General features: G+C 39.5%; 1 protein-coding gene across 4 annotated transcripts in view; it reads left to right on the top strand.

Moving 5' to 3' along the window:
• The window catches only part of ENPP2 (ectonucleotide pyrophosphatase/phosphodiesterase 2), a 48,696-nt gene extending 33,082 nt beyond the window's left edge, over positions 1-15,614 (top strand). For 2 of the 4 annotated variants that reach the window (XM_063299624.1, XM_063299622.1), the window contains 9 exons: positions 1,302-1,474; positions 4,101-4,149; positions 4,619-4,702; positions 5,776-5,912; positions 6,702-6,837; positions 7,178-7,255; positions 10,053-10,185; positions 11,513-11,669; positions 14,997-15,614. In XM_063299624.1, coding sequence (XP_063155694.1) covers positions 1,302-1,474; positions 4,101-4,149; positions 4,619-4,702; positions 5,776-5,912; positions 6,702-6,837; positions 7,178-7,255; positions 10,053-10,185; positions 11,513-11,669; positions 14,997-15,170 — 1,121 coding nt within the window. In that variant the 3' untranslated portion in view covers positions 15,171-15,614. The remainder of the gene's footprint in view (positions 1-1,301; positions 1,475-4,100; positions 4,150-4,618; positions 4,703-5,775; positions 5,913-6,701; positions 6,838-7,177; positions 7,256-10,052; positions 10,186-11,512; positions 11,670-14,996) is intronic. The other 2 variants (XM_063299625.1, XM_063299623.1) reach the window with 1 other exon arrangement.
• The last annotated feature ends 2,483 nt before the right edge of the window (positions 15,615-18,097 follow it).

Below are 18,097 nucleotides of genomic sequence, written 5' to 3'. Positions count from 1 at the left end.
GGGAAAGATAGGAAATATAAACCTCCCTTCAAAATGAAACTTACCATTATCCAGTTTTTCTAGTCTAGGAGCATTTTCCTTTTACCCTCATATTGCTTCAAAGAGCTTTGACTGCCCTGTACCAGAAAGACCAGTTGGACAAATTCATTTACATAACATTTAAATTCTGTGCAGTGGTTCAGATCTTAGAAGTGTTGGGATGGGCAAGATTGCCTATCTCCAGCTCATATTTTTGCTTTGGTGTTTACACATGCATAACATTCTGCACGCATAAATGTGGTATATATAACAGATGTACTGAGCATTGTGGTTGAGTGTATATGTGCAGTAGGCTTTATGTACTCTTTATTTGAAATCAACTGCATGATCGTTGGGTAGACACAGTACATGCTCGGGATGGACAGATGGATGGATGGACGGGTGGGTGGGTGGATGGATGGGTGGGTGGGTGGATTCCTGTTTCTCCCTCTACTTTATACTGAATAGGAGTATCTTCACAGGACTTAACTGAAGTCCTTAAGGTTTTTCATTTTAGAACTAAACTCTATAAGAGTCTTTGGTATTCTCCAGAAATGTTGTATCACCAGCACCAGCACCATCATCATCATCATCATCATCATCATCATCATCATCAACATCAAATGTTGTATCATCATCATCATTATCTGGACCCAAAAGCCATTATCTGGAAGTTAACAGGTTAGGAAAGGCTGCTTTAGGAAGACCAAGAAAAGGTTCCAGATTGGATGTATATGAATAGGGTCTGTCAATTTCCACAGGCTGAGTTCACATATAGCACTAAAGTCCAACTTCTGCAAACATGGTTTGTTAACGAAAAGGTTCACATATTGCAGTAAGGTATTAATTTTTAAAATAAACCATGATGGTTGGTTCTTACAACACCCTAATCTAAAAAGAAAGGAAGTACATGAAGGCTTACTATAATGTGTTATCCTAATTATTGAGTAATATAAATAAGTGCAAAGTTGAATCCAGTAAGCTAAACCTGGTTTAGTTGCTATATTTTCAAGGGAATTTTTCTGCCTTCTGCCTACAAAAGAATTTGAGCAAAATTTCTTAGCCACCATCGAAAGGAAATCAGTGGGCATGTGTCTTCATATGATAACACTGTGAGTCTCATCAGTGCACCAAAGGGGAAACTGTGCCTGCCTCTGTCCTGTTGCCATTGTAATTCCAGCTTAGAATTTTGGAAATGCAGCAGCAAATTAGTCTGCAGGACTTGAATCAAACCTTAGCTGATTTGTAACCGCATTTCCTTGCTATTTTTAATCCTGCTCCAGATCTCCTTGGCTTGAAGCCTGTTCCTAATAACGGGTCACATGGAAGCTTAAATCACCTCCTGCGGAGCAGTACCTATAGACCTATCATGCCTGAGGAAGTAGCGAGGCCACTCTATCCAGTAGCTACAATACCTTCATCTGACTATGACCTGGGATGCAGTTGTGATGATAAGGTAAACTCATGACGTTCACTGGTACCTGGAAGACCAGAAGGTGATTGCTTCTCAGTCTGCTAGAAAGAGGTGAATTATATCTATCTAGAATCACACCATCAGCTGGAACTCTGTGGCATATACTGTAATCTATTTATGTATTAAAATTTTCAGATCCTAGACCTTCATTGTAAAATGATCCTATAGCAGTAACAGCTGATACAGGTAGTCCTTGACTTATGACCATGATTAGGGCTGGAACTTTTGTCGCTAAATGAGGTGGTCATTAAGTGAATCACACCAATTTTATGACCTTTTTTGCCACCGTTCTTAAGTGAATCACATGGTTGTTAAGTGAAGCCGGCTTCCCCCATTGACTTTGCTTGTCAGAAGCCAGCTGGGAAGGTCGCAAATGGCAATCACATGCCCCTGGGATGCTGCAACTGTTGCAAATTCATACTGGTTGCCAGGTGTCTGAATCTTGATCACATGACCACAGGGATGCTGCGATGGTTGTAAGTGTGAGGACCGGTCGCAAGTCACTTTTTCCAGCACTGTCGTAACTTTGGTTGCTAAACAAATGGTTGTAAGTTGAGGACTACCTGTATTGTGTAAAATCCAGTCCATTGTTGCTTTGTATGCTGTTTTACCGTTTTCCTCTCCCTATTGATTCCTCTGGCAAAATGGAGACTGCGTTGATTTTGTCTCCCTCTCCACCAGCCACTAGACCAATGTTTCTCAATCTCAGGCAATTTAAGATGCCTGGACTTCAACTCCTTAACTGCTGGCTGGAGGATTCTGGGAGTTGAAGTCCATACTTCTTAAAGTTGCTGAGGTTGGGAAACACTGCACTAGCAAATTAATTATGAAGGATCTCCTAATACTTTCAGGGTGACCTTGTTCATATCCAGTCTTCCAGACCGTCAACAATCAAAGTCTGTGTAGTAACTACAAGGATTCTGCCATCATCCCATAGCTAACATCAGTGAAGGCAGGGAACTCACTTCTCCTTCATGTGCCATTTTACAGCATTCATTCATTCATTCATTCATTCATTCATGCATTTTATTTCATTTTACATATTTCTATCCCGCGGCAATCAAAAGACTCTCAACAGTTTACATAAAATATAAAAGTTAATTCCATGATACAAACTTCCATTAAAGACAACAAAAACAACACCAAACATAACAATACAAACAATAAAAGTATAGTTGGCATGATCAAATCAGGAGAGAGCCCTCCAAAACAACTCTGTTTTATTACTTCTGAATCCCCAACAAGGAGGGGGGTTCTCCCAGCCTGTCATTTCCATACCTGCCCTTACAACCTAGAAAGTAGGTTTATTCCAGCTCTTTATTTTGATGACAGTGCACGAAGTATGCTCTGTGAAAAAAACATTGCTGTAATGGTATGTGGGAATGACCTTGGGAGACAGGAGGAAGAGCCCCAGACTAAGTAACAGATAAGAGGCAGCTGAGCCCACAGAAAAAATGGGGATGTGGCAAACATCTCAGAAGGAACCCTCCCTAGTTTGGGGGCTGAAAAGGCGAGGAGGGAGAGATGTACTTTCAGACTTGCAAGATTCTGTTAATGTAACCTTACAATGAAGATAGAGCTAGTACTCCTGGGTGTGCTTCTTGTCTGGACCACCTTGCAAGGCTGACAATAGGTCATCTTTCCTTGTTAATAGCAAGAGTAAATCATCATGAAAAACAATACCAAATCCAAAGCTGGCCTCTGAATGAGTGGCTCTTAAGAGCAAATTATCACTGATTATTTATATGGCCAAAAATGAAGATTATCTCTGCCTAGGGGTGCATGGGCTGAATGAATGAATGAACAGAATCTGACAGTGTGCAGTAGTTATAGTGAAAATAAATAGATATTTGCACCCAAGAGATACTAAGGGACGCGGTGGCACTGCGGGTTAAACCCCTGAGCTGCTGAGCTTGCCGATCGGAAGGTTGGTGGTTTGAATCCGCGTGACGGGGTGAGCTCCCGTTGCTAGTCCCAACTGCTGCCAACCTAGCAGTTCGAAAACATTCAAATGTGAGTCGATTAATAGGTACTGCTTCGGCAGGCAGGTAACAGCATTCCGTTTAGTCACATGACCACGGAAGTGTCTACGGACAAACTCCGGCTCTTCGGCTTTGAAACGGAGATGAGCACCGCCCCCTAGAGTCGGACAAGACTGGACTTAATATCAAGGGAAAGCTTTACCTTTACCTTACCCAAGAGATAGGTGAGGAAGCCAGTCTAGTGTCAGCACCCATTCTGTGATGTCAGCAGGGTGTGGAGTTCCACCTGCCAATTCTGGCATAAGCTATATGATATGATGTACCTATCTGAGCATGTTGGTAAATCAGCTGAATGCTGGTGAACCTTTCCCAAACCCATTCAGCCCAAACTGCCTTGGAGAGGTTGTATGAAATAGCCTAAACCTCCCTCTGAGTAGAGGGACTAATGATCTTGGGAATCCATTTTGATCTGGCCAATTGCAAAACTTTTGCATCAACTGGTAGAATGTGCCTTTTGGTTAGGAAAAGTGACCAGTAACTCTTTTAATAAGACCAGAATGGCTTTGTAGGGAATCAGAGATGGAAAGAAGATCATCCTTTCTTGTGTGTGTTTTTGTTTTAAACAGAATAGGTTGGATGAACTGAATCGCCGTCCTTATAGCAAAGGAACGGAAGGTAAGGATCCAACAGAAAGTTCAGCAAAAGACTGATTATTGACAATCATATCGGTGTGTGGGCCTCTCTCTAAAATTATGCATTCTAAATCAAATATAAATCTGATTTTTTAATTTGTGCATTCCATCGGTACAGCGAGGTTTTAAGAGATTCGGTAGCTAAGCTTTGATCAACGCAACTGCAAAAGCAATTTGTTGGTGTTCAACAACATATGCAAATATATGTAAATCAGTGAATTGCTTTTGCATGTTAACCGAATCATGAACTAACTCCTCTTTTCAACTAGCTGTTCTAACTATACTTACCTAGACATGGTGTCTGTGAGCTCTTTTCTACCCTATCTCCCCATCTCTTGTTGAATTAGCTCAAAATCAGCTTGGCGCAAATTCAATGAGAGATCCACTATGCAGTCTTTATATTAAAGCTGGGCCTAAATTAAGATGTTATAATTTAAGATATTATTCAACAGCGAGAACCTACACAGGAGGAGAAGGATTTTATACCAACGACCCTGAGAATGTATTATCTGAGGATGGATGCCTCCCGTCACCAGGTAATCTTACTTGATTTGGCTTCTTCTTACCTAGTACAATATCTTAAATTATCTCTAGCTTTGTTAATCTAAAGACTGCCTAGTTGATCTTTCTTTTATTTTCCATTTACCAAGGAACCTGTATCCCATTATGAAGAAAAGCAGGTTTGGATTTTCTGAGTTGAAAAATGTGGAAATAGAAAATGTGCCTGGTTCTTCCTCCCAGCAAGTTTTGGTGGAATCTGAAAGCAGTTCTGGGTGTGATAGGACCCATTTCACATGTTTGCAGACTGTAGCCTGTAGCTCAAAGACCAATTACTTCCCCCTCCCCTTTTTTTGCATTTTTGATTGACCAATTCTATCTATTTTATTTATATATCACTGCTATCCACAGGTATTCATGGCAGTTAACATCAGTAAAAAGTCAAACAGAGCAATATTATGCTCGATGATATTCCCTGACAAAAGAGTTCTTGGAAACTCCAATGTTTGCATAATAACTTTTAAATTTTCAGTTGCCCTCAAAAAAATATTGCCTCTATGTAAATGTTAGATATGCCTTTTCTCCCTCATGGTCAGCATCACTGCCTCTGTCATTTCCTTAATGTTTATAATGTTGTATAGATTTGGACACAAGTTATTTTGTAGACTGTCATGAAAAACAATAGGATTGGCTTTTATATACTAATGGTACCAGACCTGAACTGCAGAAGTCTAGCCAACCACTAGGTGGAACCAAGGGACCTTTGCATCTCTTTGTTGCCCTCTAGTGGTTGTATAGATTCTGGCTGCTCCCAATACTCCTCTAGTACTGAACTGCATTTGCTGCTGAATAACATCAAAAAGGCCCAAACTAAGGTAATTTAGTCAAAGCATGTCATCAGACGGATGGAGACTAAAGAATTTCCAGTTCATTCTTACCTTCTGCATCAGCTCTCCAAACTCCTGCATTAAATCTTCCTTGCGGTACAATATGGCTGTGTGTGGGGGAAGAACACATGGGCCTGTTTTTATTGTAGAGTTGTATAAAATGGCTTTGAGAAAATTGTGTACTGAAACTTCATTGTTCCCCCACTGTTGTCTTTAATTCACAGAGAAGCACCTCCTTTATGGCCGTCCGGCTGTGCTTTATCGTACAAAATACAGTATCTTGCATCATCATGACTTTGAAAGTGGCTACAGCGAAACATTCCAGATGCCTCTCTGGACATCTTACACTATTTCAAAACAGGTCAATATGTTAGCCTGTTTCTCTTTTTGGGTAGTGGGGATGGGGAGACTAGGAGCTGATAGCATCCTCAGTTTATCCAGCCTCTGTTCAGCACAGTAATCTTTCAATGTATATAATTTGCAACTATATATATTTGGGGAAGGAGGGAGAGGGTGAGGGTTGAAAAATTGGAGCCAGTAATGGTTAAGATGATGGACTAGGACTGGGGAGACCCAGGTCCGAGTCCACCTTGAGCCATAAAAGCTCACTAGGTGACCTACAACCAGTCACTCTCTGCTCAACAAGAGAAAAATTGGAGGAGGGAGTGTTAGGAACACTGCCTTGAACTCCTGAAGGAGTTGCAGGATATATTTATTTACAACAATACAGGTAGTCCTCACTTACCAACTGCCTTCTTTAGCAACCGCTTGAAGTTATGACAGTTAAAAAAAAGAGCTTTGTGTCCAGTCCTCACATTTACAACCATCGCAGCATCCCGCAGTCACGTAATCAGCAGTTGCAAGCTTCACAACCAGCTTCCAACAAGCAGAATTAATGGAGAACACAGAAGTGAAATTGCAAGTCGTAGTCACATGATGTCTCACTTAATGACCATGGTGATTCACTTAATGATGGAAGCGGAAGAGATGTCATAAGTCTGGTGCAGTTACGTGAATTTTTGCTTAACAACCACGGTGCTTAGTGACCGAGTTGGCAGTCCCAGTTGTGGTCAGTAAATGAGGACTACTACTGCACACAGAATACATTTTTTAAAAAATGTCTCATGCCTATCTTCTTCTTTTGATGCAGGCAGAGGTATCTGGTGTCCCAGAGCAGTTGATCAGTTGTGTAAGACCGGATTTGCGCATTTCTCCAAGCAATAGCCAGAGCTGTACTGCATACAGAGTGGACAGACAGTTGTCTTACGGATTCCTTTTTCCTCCTCGTAAGCTGATGTGGGACACCCGTAGATTTTTAGGTTTCTTGGGATTGGCATAGATACAAGCTGTCAATGCAAAATAGATGTTGTACGCAAAGAGAATGTCTTCTTTTCAGCTGCACAATTTTGAGACTTGAAGAGGCATACCACTAATTCCATGTTTTGGGGCAAGAAGGCAGGAAGTGGCTTCAGCCCAGATGGTTTCACATGCTGGCAACCTCTTCTAAGAATAGGATCTCTGCTAGTTCTTGGTTACCACCTAGAGCTAGTCTTTGCATCAGCCCTGAAGTTTACCGGTATAATTAATTCTGGCATGCCATAAAACATCTTTTAAATTTATTTTCAGAACTCAGTTCCTCGGCAGAAGCGAAATATGATGCTTTCCTGATAACAAATGTCATTCCCATGTATCCTGCTTTCAAAAGTAAGTACATGGTTTTTGCCTCTCTGTGTCTTTGAGGTAGAATGGTGTATAAATGTTGGTAAATAAATAAAAATAGTTTTAAAATTTGCTTTGGAGAAGCCACATATTTGCTTTACACTTTGATGAGAATTCAAATAGATTATTTTCAAGTAATAATGAATTCACAGAGTGGGGAGCCACCAAAAGTCTGCTTCCATGTGGATATTAATATGGCTTAATGGGGAGAAATTTAGAGGGGGGCCTTTTTAGCTATTCTTTCAAGCTTGGTCAGATTCCTGAAGAAGCATACTATCTTCTAGATACTTTAGTTTCAAGCTTTTTAGGGTTTTAAAGGTCATAATCAGCATCTTGAATTGCACTCATAGGCAAAGTGGTAACCAGTGTAGCTGTAATAAAAGTGGCATTTGATGCTCTGGTCTTTTAAAATTAGTTAAGCCCTAGTTTAACTAATGTGGGACCAACTAGAGCTCCCGAGGAGTCTCCAAGGATAGCTCCATGTAGAACATTCCAGTAATCTAAACCGAGAGATAATAATAAGGGCACGGAGTCACTCTGAAAGATTAGGGAGCTCCAGAAATGGTCACAGATGGTGCCTCATTCAAGCTGGAGGAATACTGCTTGTATCCAGTATTCAGTAACAAATTGAAATTAATTACCCTTGCACTAAGTAATTGCGAAATTCCTTAAAATAAGCTGAGGCTGAAAGGCATGACCCACCTAACTTAGATGACTGGAAGTGCCAGTGGCATCACTGTGGATGTAGGTAATGCCATGGGGAAAACAGTCCTGGTAGAGCTCATCTTGTTTTGTAGGAGAAGAACAATGTGGTATTTGTCCAGCCTGCACAGCGGTACCAGCCACCGAAGGGCACTGGGTTGTTCTTTGTTCATGCCCCTTCTGTTTGCTGGGGAAAGAAGGGAGGAAATCCCTATCTTTACTTAATGTTAGGCTGATTTTAGGATTTGTAGCTAGTATTATGTGGAACTGAAATGCATCAGTTAAAAATACTCCTTTTTCTGTTTTATAATCCCACTAAAATCCAGTTTAGATAATCATGGCAGCAGAATCATTACTATTACTATCAAAATACCAAAATCTCCTATCTAAAGAATGCTCATAGAGATGCAGATCTATGTAAGTTTTGGGATATTCCATTTAATGTATATCAGAATATGGTGCGTAAGGCATTCCATGTCTCCTTCCATAGCTGATTTATTGACTGTCAAGAAAAATACCCATTGTAGGCATCAGCTGCCAGCATAGGAGATTTAGCCAGCGTGTTATAAACAGTTCAGGAACGAAGGTCTTCTTTTACACTTTTTGCACTGGATGTATCATAGTCATGTGGGTATGGTGAGGTTCATCCAGCATTTGTGCTCAAATCAAAAATATATCTTCAATACTTGATATTTTTGCTTATAGCAGAGATCAATATCTTTATGTTTTAGATGCTGGGTGCCCAAAGGAATAAATAGATGGCCCGATTCTTGCAAGATTTCCCCAAATCTACAGTTTATGCTTCTTTTTTAATGTAGATGTTGTAGGATGAAAGCCATGTTAGCCTATGGCAGCCAAAGACTACAACTGAAAAGCTTATGAAAGCTTATGCTTTTTAATGAAATTTGTTAGTCCGAAAAGGTGCTACCAGACTCCTTATTTTCCTTCTTTTATGGCATTGGTGCCCTGTACTTCATGCCATTTGTGGGCTTTATAAGTCACATCAGACCCTTGTTGAAGATAGGCCCAAAGATTCCAGAGAATGAGATTCTCTGAAACATGGCAGAAGTCCAGAGTGGTTCAGATGGCCATGTTACTTGACAAATTGCTTTTGCAAATGAGATGAACTTCACTCATTAAATTTGTAATTTCTGAAGCAGGGGAAAGTGAGCTGCTGTTAAAGGAAAACAAGTGGTCACTGACCTACTGGCCTAAGTAGATGGGACAATAGGAACTGTATTGCCCATCAATCACATCACTCAAAATGTAATGTAATGGGACACTTTTCTTTTGTCCTTCATTCTAACTTTAATAGGAGCTTGAGTCCTCATTTTAATTCTAGCTACCTGAGGGACTGTAGCTTCTGCCCATCCTGTATGATGAGACATGAATGGCATGCTCTGGGTCCCATTGGTTAAACAGCGTCATCTGATGGACTCGGGAAGTGGACCTGCTCAGTGCCTGCCCTCTGGAACAGCATCCCCCCAGGGATCCCTATGCTCCCCACCTTGGGCTCACTGAAATGGTCTTTAAAGCATGACAAGTGTGATGGACCTCTTTAAAGTGTGGCTCCACCGGGCTTTGCTAGTTGAGGGGCTGGCCTTTTGTGGACTGTGTGCATTAGGATGAATGTTTTATTGCTCTTCCAGATGTGCATTGCTTTTTCTTTTTGGTGCTTGTTCCAGAGTATTTTTATTGTAAGCTGTCCCGCATGTGGAGTCCTTGGTGCTCTCTGAGCCTTGTTGTTTTCTTGCAGCCATTTCATTGCCAGACTAGGCAACATCTTCAGTGCAAAGGCTCAGAGACCAACAAGGCTCAGAGAGCACCAAGGACTCCTCAGTTCAACCCTGAGCTACATCTATTCTGTTCTACTGTCCAGTGTTGTTATGCAGTTGGGGGGCTTTATAAAAATGAGAAAATAAAAGTCTTGGCTTTATTACTAGTATATGTTCTTCTGCAAAACAGCTTTGAGTAGCAAAGTAAGGACTTTACTCAGGGAATAGTGTTTCCTGTTACGATGTAATGCTTTCTCTGGTGGTTTTTAGGATAATCTTGCCTGTATTTTTTTGTACCTATACAGAGGTCTGGAATTATTTTCAGCGGGTTTTGGTGAAGAGATATGCCATTGAACGGAATGGAGTCAATGTGATCAGTGGACCAATCTTTGACTATGACTTTGACGGCTTGCATGACACCCCAGACAAAATCAAACTGTAAGGATCTTCTGCTCCCACGTTGCAACCCTATGCATGTTCACCTAAGAAGGAGCCATCTTGTGCTAAGTCTTTTGGCTGGTGCTTAACTATTTATTTGAAACACGTATATATCAATTCCCATGAAAAGATCTCAAAATGATTTAGGACTTGATCCAGAATCAGATGGGGTCCAGGAAACGAGCTGATTTATTTCCATCGTGATTATTTTTTTTATTATCAATTTCATTCTTCTTTCTATCAACTAAACTCCATGAAAATGTTCATAAATGCATTACACTTAGAATGTTGGAAAACTAGCTTTTTAAAAAACTGTAAGCTTTATTAAACATACATAAAATAAAAATGAACAATCACCAAAGAGAAAGGAAAAAACAGCCAGTAAATACAGAAAGAGAGAAAAAGCAGAGTCTATAATTACAACTATATCCCAAGTTCACCTGATTTTGTAAGTTTAAAGAGGAAAACTAAACTTACAAAGTTCCCCCAGCCTGTTCAAGATTTTTTTTTCCTAAAGGGAGAGGTAATGTGACATTGTCTGATTAACAGAATATATAATTTTCTCAAAAATGGCTAAATCAGGCATCTCTGAAACCCAGTCCTTTATATCTGGAATTCTTGGCATTGAAGACAAGCTTTAACAGAATCCAGACCACTCATCTAACTGGCCCAATACTGTCAGCGCTGACTGGCAACCCCTCTCCATGACTGTAATCCATGCTAGAGAAGCTTTGGCTAGGAGTCTGCAGTTTTCTTGTATCCATTCCCAAACCCAGAGATTTATCCAGCAACTTTGTTTGGCTAAATTCACTTCAATCTACAAGCCAAGCCTTTTGATGGGGTGGGGTGAGTTACACAAAATCAGTCTGCTTAAGTTACCTGCAGCTATAAAAAAGATTTTTATGTGTGTTAATATTGTACTTTTTTTTCCCTTGTCAAAGATTTTTTTTTAAAACTTTGTAGGGATTGAAGCAGTGTTTCTCAACCATGGTGACTTGAAGATGTGTGGACTTCAACTCCCAGAATTCCTCAGCCAGTTGGGCTGGCTGGGGAATTCTGGGAGTTGAAGTCCACACGTCTTCAAGTCGCCACAGTTGAGAAACACTGGACTGAAATATAATCCATGCAATGGTGAGGCTATTTTTCTTCCCCTCATTATGATCAGTTAGGTAGGGATTTCTTCGTTCTTTTGTGTAGCAAGAAAGACTGTTTAAATAATTGGTTCAGACCCAATAAATCAGTGGTAGATCATTTCTCAGAACCTGTGCTGCCTTGTCTCCTTTAAAATAGGTTTGGAAAAAGATTAAAAATCTATCCTATCTTCTAGGTATGTGGAAGGAAGTTCAATCCCAGTTCCAACTCACTACTACAGTATCATAACAAGTTGTCTAGACTTCACTCAGCCTGCCGACAAGTGTGATGGACCTCTTTCCGTTTTATCGTACATTTTCCCCCACAGGCCTGACAACGATGAAAGCTGCAATGTAAGCTCAAACTGGTTCCTGTTGACTTTCTTGGGGTGGGGCAGCAGGAGTCACAAAACCAAAGTGCCAAACAAAGTCTGAAGCAATGTTTTCAAAAGTCTTTTGAACCATGTTATAGTTGCAGAATTAAAACAGGTCCCAAAGCTGATGAAACAGACCAGGGAGGCCGAGTAAAACAAACTCAAGATGGTGGCCACATGGAAGAACATATTAAAAAGGGTTGGTTGGTACTACCCTGACTTTTTTGACAGCCCACCACCCTGCCCAGGACCAGGTTTGTTCTCTGTTTGCCAGAAGGCAGGCCTAGACCAATAGGAGGGAATGGGAGATAATCAGATTTGAGCAAAACACTCAGTAGGAGAAACTTCTAGAACTGTTTAACTTTGGCAGACTGTGAGAAAAACAAGGTGTTTTAAGCAAAGGTTGCATAGCCAGCCATAAAGGATAGCGCCATGCTGACAATTTATCCTGTTACACTTCTTACTCTGCTTGATGGAAGAGAATTGGCTTTTGAAATGTCCTTCAGATAAGAAGAGAATTTTAGAGAAATTCTTATGAATGGAGTCTGGGGTGGGTTTTTTTTTTTTTTTTTTTTGGTATTTATGTAGTTGCAAGGTGGCCTGGGAGAGTGTTTGTGTCCATGTGGTGTGAATGTCTTGTCTTTCATTATACGGTCATCTCATCGTTTTTAGTCCAGGTTCAGGGGGAGATCACTGGAAGCAGATGTCATGCCTGTAATACACTGTTTATTTACATGTATTTGTGGTCTGTAAATACTCTGAGAAGTATAACAAACAAACAAACAAAAACAGATGGCAATGTTAGACCCCTTCCATATGCTTGTCAAGAAAGAGCATGGGCATGTCCATGTAATCATCAGGAGTCAACCTTGACTCAGAGATTTCAGAGAGAGGAATGCTATGATTTGGCCAACAAAGTTCTTTTGTGTTCTCTCTGTACTTAAAATTGCAGACTCTCCAGGTCTCCTTTCCAGTTAAACACACATACACACGCACACATATATTCATTTTGCATGTAATTATGTAGGTTTCCCAGAGATCTTACTGCAGTTAAGGATCCAAGACATTGCTATCCACACAATAGAAACAGAGACATGTTTGAAGCCATTGCTATAATGTATGGGTGAAATTACCTTGCTTTTCAACATTTCACAAATGCATATGTCTTTAAATTGCTATTCATGGGGTATTCATGGAAATAAATAATAAAAGCAGGCTGCCTTTGTGCCAGGGCAAGTGGGTTACATGAATGAGTTGCTTGTAAAGTTGACAACTTAGCTCAGGATTTGTGGTAACACTGTCCATTGGGCTTGCTGCACTGGCACTATGGGGAAAGGCATACTTTTGAGGCTCCTCTGCATTTGGCAATAATTTAACCCTCAATTTCCCTTGCAACCAACTCATTGATTTTACAAACTGTCAGACAAATGCACCCAGATAAATGTGGAAAACGATCTGGAGTGATTGTTTGGAGGCACCAAAAGGTTTTTACTTCTTTTTCAAGGAGGAAAGCTACTTGTCATTTTTTGAAGCATTGAAAACTGGAGGTGGCACCTAACTCAGCAACTCTGAAGTGGAGAGAATGCTAACTGGCTTACCTTCTCTGCCCTTAACTATTAGCTAGCTTAGACTGAGCACTGATCGGTTGAAGGTATTGAGAGCTCCAGACTCACAAAGGTATAGATGAGCCATATTGAATGCATCTTCAATTTGTGGATGGAAAAGACATAGTGGGGGAAATGAGGATTGGACTGAAAGTACATCAGGAATGATTTGTAGACAGAATTAATACTAGAGTAGTAGAGCTCAATGCATTTCCTTCAGTCTAGAGCTGCTTTGAACTTTAGGAATATTCAGATGATAAATCACCACCAGGTGACTACTTGCAATTTTCTAAAATCTCCCCATGTGAGCATTTAGCAATCTAATTTTGAACAAGCAAGGAAGTTGTTAGGTTGGATTTGGATTTGGGCCCTATGGAACTGGTCTGCCTGGCACTGCACTGATGTTTTGTTTGAAATTAAGGTTAAGTTGATAGGTATCCTTTTCAATATAAAACAGTTTAGTAAATACTTCCATATGAATATGATAATGAAATAATATGAAATGAAAGTGAAGTAGTGAATTTCCTGCACATTTTTACTGCCCAATTAAAGCCACATGTTAAGGTGGAACATGGGGAGTAAAGAATGGTCTTAAAGAGAACAAGGGAAGAGTTTGATTTGGGGAGTTTGATATTACTAAATGGTTGGAGGAGAAGCTCTTATCTCTTAAAATAAAACCTTTATTATTCTTATGAATTCTAGATCATTGGGTCGAGCAGAGAGCAAGCTGGTTCTCTCCAAATATTTTGTGTAACAACTGTATTGGGTATGCTGGCTGGGGCTGATGAAAATTGGTCCCAAATATCTGGAGATTCCAGGTTGTTTATCCCTGAATAGATATGCTGGGGATTGTGTCTGGCATTTTCAGTGCTTTCAACACATTTTGATCCTGAGGTATAGTTCTTCCCATTGTTGAAGGTCCAAGTAACCAAAACTCGGTTCATTTTGTTTTTTTAAATAACTAAAGCATGTGAGTCAATCTTGCCTTGGTTTGGTGTTCTCAGGAAGTATCTGATTTTTTATTTCCCTGCCTGCTTAAGAAAAATAAGCCAAAACACTAAAAATGGTCCTTTGTACTGAAAAAGACAACAATGTAGAAACCAAACTAATGTCCATGGGAACATCTGTGCTGTCCATCACTGGACATCATCATAGAAAAGGTCTATTTCTCTCTAAATTGCCACCTAATGCATTTTGAGGGAGGCTTCTGAAGAAGCATTTAAAATCCTTGTAAGTATATATGAGAATCAAAGGACTCCAAATTGATTTTCCTGCCAGCATTTCACAACAGATTCACTCTTTTCATCAAAGATCACTTTGATCACAATTATTTACATTATGATTACACTTCATGTAAATAATTATGGAAGGTGTAATACTTTCTTCACAAGAGACAGCACCCACAGAGCTAAGTGGCTTTTTCCTTACTATGGTAGAGGTTTTGTGATATTTTACAATAATATTTTGTACTGATTATATAATAGTAGTGTATTTACTGATAAACCAGTGTCTATTAATAAGTATAAAATATAAGATAGATTTTTTTTTCTTTTTCTCTTTTATTAGTTTGTATTTTTAGATAGTTTGAAAAATTCTTTTCTAATTTTTAAACTTTTTTTTTTAAGTTTAAAGGTTGTTTTGTTAATTGTGTATGTTAAGAATATTATTATTTTTTTTTTTTAAAGTTGCTTTTTCCTTTCCAGAACTCTTCTGAAGATGAATCACGGTGGGTTGAAGAACTTCTGAAAATGCACACGGCTAGAGTACGTGATATCGAACAGCTTACCGGCTTAGACTTCTTTCGGAAGACCAGTCGAAGCTACCCAGAAATCCTTTCTTTAAAAACATACCTGCATACGTTTGAAAGTGAAATTTAACTTTCTCTTAAAATTCAGCCCACCCATCCTCTCATGAAGTGCTGTATATTTTTATATTATATTTATTAATTTGAAACAGGACATTAAAATTATTAGTGTATTTTTAATCTTGCAACAAATCTTAAATATATTAAATTGGTGTCCGTTGTGTTTTGAATCTTTAATGTAAGGCATATGTTTTTGGTCTTCTTTTAAAAGATCTCTTGGTGTGCAGCTTCTTAAAGGGTCCCTTGGTCCAAAGCTTCTTAAAATGGTACAGCAGAATCACTTACTTAGGCTGAGGAAATGTAATTTTTCCTGCATTCCCTTGTCCCCTGCTTTTTTAAGTCCTGTACTGTGTATCATACATGTAAAATGACAATGATTGTTAACTATGTGATAGACATATTTAAGCTTCATAGAAAATAGAAACTTAAATATAATAAAGCCACACATTTAGGGTTTTTTATTTGGTGTTCCTTTTGCTTATAATATTTTGAACAATGACAAACTTTTTTTACCTTGTTTCCAGATTGGTCCTTCCTCTGTACGCAAGCATGATATAGTTTACTGCATGACCTAAAATTATACTAATTTTTAAACCTGGGAGACTGAATATCTATATGAAGAAGTGCTCTATCTGCCAACTTCTGATTTTGTTAAGAAGTGAGGTGGGTGGAGCCTGGGGATGAAAGGGGAGGAGCTATAAGGCCTCATTCCTTTGAAATGTTGCTGTCACTCAGAAAAACAACTTTTTCCAACCAGGCAGTTTGATCTGCCATTGGGGTCATGAAGGCTGCCAGATGAGGTCTGCAAAAGTCTGAATTACCACTAGATGGCACCAAAAAGCCAAGTATGGGGAAAAGCATTGGTGAGGACTGCCTCATTTTTTTTTTCCCTTCTGCCATGCTGCCATTTTTGGTCCAACAAAATGTATGAAGGGCAGCTACAAAGGAACCACAAGTCCATGTTGCAGCATTGCATAGGATGTTAAGCTTGCAGGAAACTTAAGCCTTGTTCACACAGCACATTAAACTATCATGGGTTTTGGTTTTGGTTTAGGGTGATGTATGGTCCCAGCCATTGTGGCTTTGAAGCTATGCTTTCTGGCTTCATTTTACGTGTGAACAGTGCACAAATGTTGATGCATCTTGCCCAACACCCTTATGTAGGTCAGTTTAAGGCCTACTGTGTTCACATGGCATGCTAACCTTGGTTAATTTTAATCTTGGTTTGCATGTGGATTAGCATGTTGAACCAACTTGGCCATCTGGTTAGTTAATGGTTCCAAGTATTGTGTGAACCAGAAAATGAATTAATTTCTTAACCATTTTAAGTGTACTGTGCCAACAGTCTTTGCCTTGCTCAACAATGGTTAAACAGACCATAACTTAGCTCAAGGATAGGCAGCACTAGAGCAGCATGTAGTCTCCAGACTTTTTAATGTATTTATGAACTTTCCAATGACACCACTGCCATTGGTGGCTTGCATGATGAAAACTGGGGGCAACACTCAAACCAGATTCTAAAAAGTGTAACTTTCCTTTTTTCCCATTAGGAAAAAAAGCTTACCTACCCCAAATAAAGAGTTCCTTCCAAAACTAATCCTGGTGGGATTTGGCTTGTTTTGCATCATCATCCCACCTGTTGTGGTCCTCAGCCCCGCATCCCAGACTTTTAAATAAACCCCGTGTTTCCAGATGTTTGTTCACCTCTGTCTTGTCACGATGCATGAACTAGGCATTGGGTGGGCATGATGAATTAGAGCAATTCAAGAACGCTCCGTAATTTGTAATGCTACAGTTGATGTTTTTTTTTATTAAAAAGTCTTAACATTTTCAAAGATTGTTTGGTGACCTGAAGGTGTATGAACATTTATTTCATAAGAGTTACAAGGACAGCCCTAGGAAAATGTTGCAGTTGATCCTAAGAGGAAGATCCAAGTTGGCTGAAGCTGGAACAGCGTTACCATCTCTAGGGCTCCTGCGGAGATAAAGCACAGGGCATAAAAGCAGTGTCCTCCTGAAACCTTTCCTGCTGAAGGCTCAGACTGATTTTTTGACACTTTAATGGGATAGCTTCAAGCAAAAGACCAGTTGTGGCCTGTTTCTTTAGGGTAAACTTCAGACCATTTTAGTGTGAGGAAGTGTGTGACCTTCTGGTATCCTGTTTAACCTTAGATGATGGTTGATGGCAAATTCTAACTTCACTCCATCTTTCTTTGTCTTCATTTCCCAACAGACATGCAATGTTTTGCAAATCTTTGACCCCACTTGGTCCATGTCTTTTTGGTACCATTAAGTGTCCTTCCATTTGTTTTTACTGAAGTACATTTTTATGCAAGAATAAGTTGTTTTTGACTGGTCCTTTACTGAACTGACTGGTACTTGACTACCCACATTTGCTATTGGTGGGAATGATTAATTTTGTAGGATGGCTATGTGCCTTGAGAATACAATTGGTGCTCATTATGGGTGATTTCAAACAGCTTATTTAACCCAGGACAGTTGATGACTAATAACTGGTTTCACACAACATGCAGAGCCCCTTTTTGTGAGTTAGCTTGTTGTATAAATTCAACCCATTTAGTTGGTTGGTTAGTTTGGGATTCAGTGTATTATGCAGACTCAGAAAATGGGTTAATTCACTAAGAAAATTAAGGATGCTATGCAAATACATTCTCTTGAGTTGGTGCCAGGCTTAGTAAAAAAAAACAAACTATTTCATGTATTAAAAAAGAATTCAGCATCTTGCACAAATACAAACTGTAATCTAGCATTGTGTATTATTACAAGATTTTCCATAGATGTGCCAGCAGCTTAAATTGTCCCATGCCAGTTCTAAATGCCCTGTGAGTCTTTAAAAAAGGACAACAGGTTTTAATTGGCATTTGCATTTATCAGGCCAAGTACAGTAGTGCTGATGAATGAATAAATAATACAGTTGTT

The sequence above is a fragment of the Candoia aspera genome, chromosome 3 (assembly GCF_035149785.1).
Source record: "Candoia aspera isolate rCanAsp1 chromosome 3, rCanAsp1.hap2, whole genome shotgun sequence".
In the NCBI taxonomy this organism is placed as follows: domain Eukaryota; kingdom Metazoa; phylum Chordata; class Lepidosauria; order Squamata; family Boidae; genus Candoia; species Candoia aspera.
This window is presented reverse-complemented; position numbering and strand designations above follow the sequence as displayed.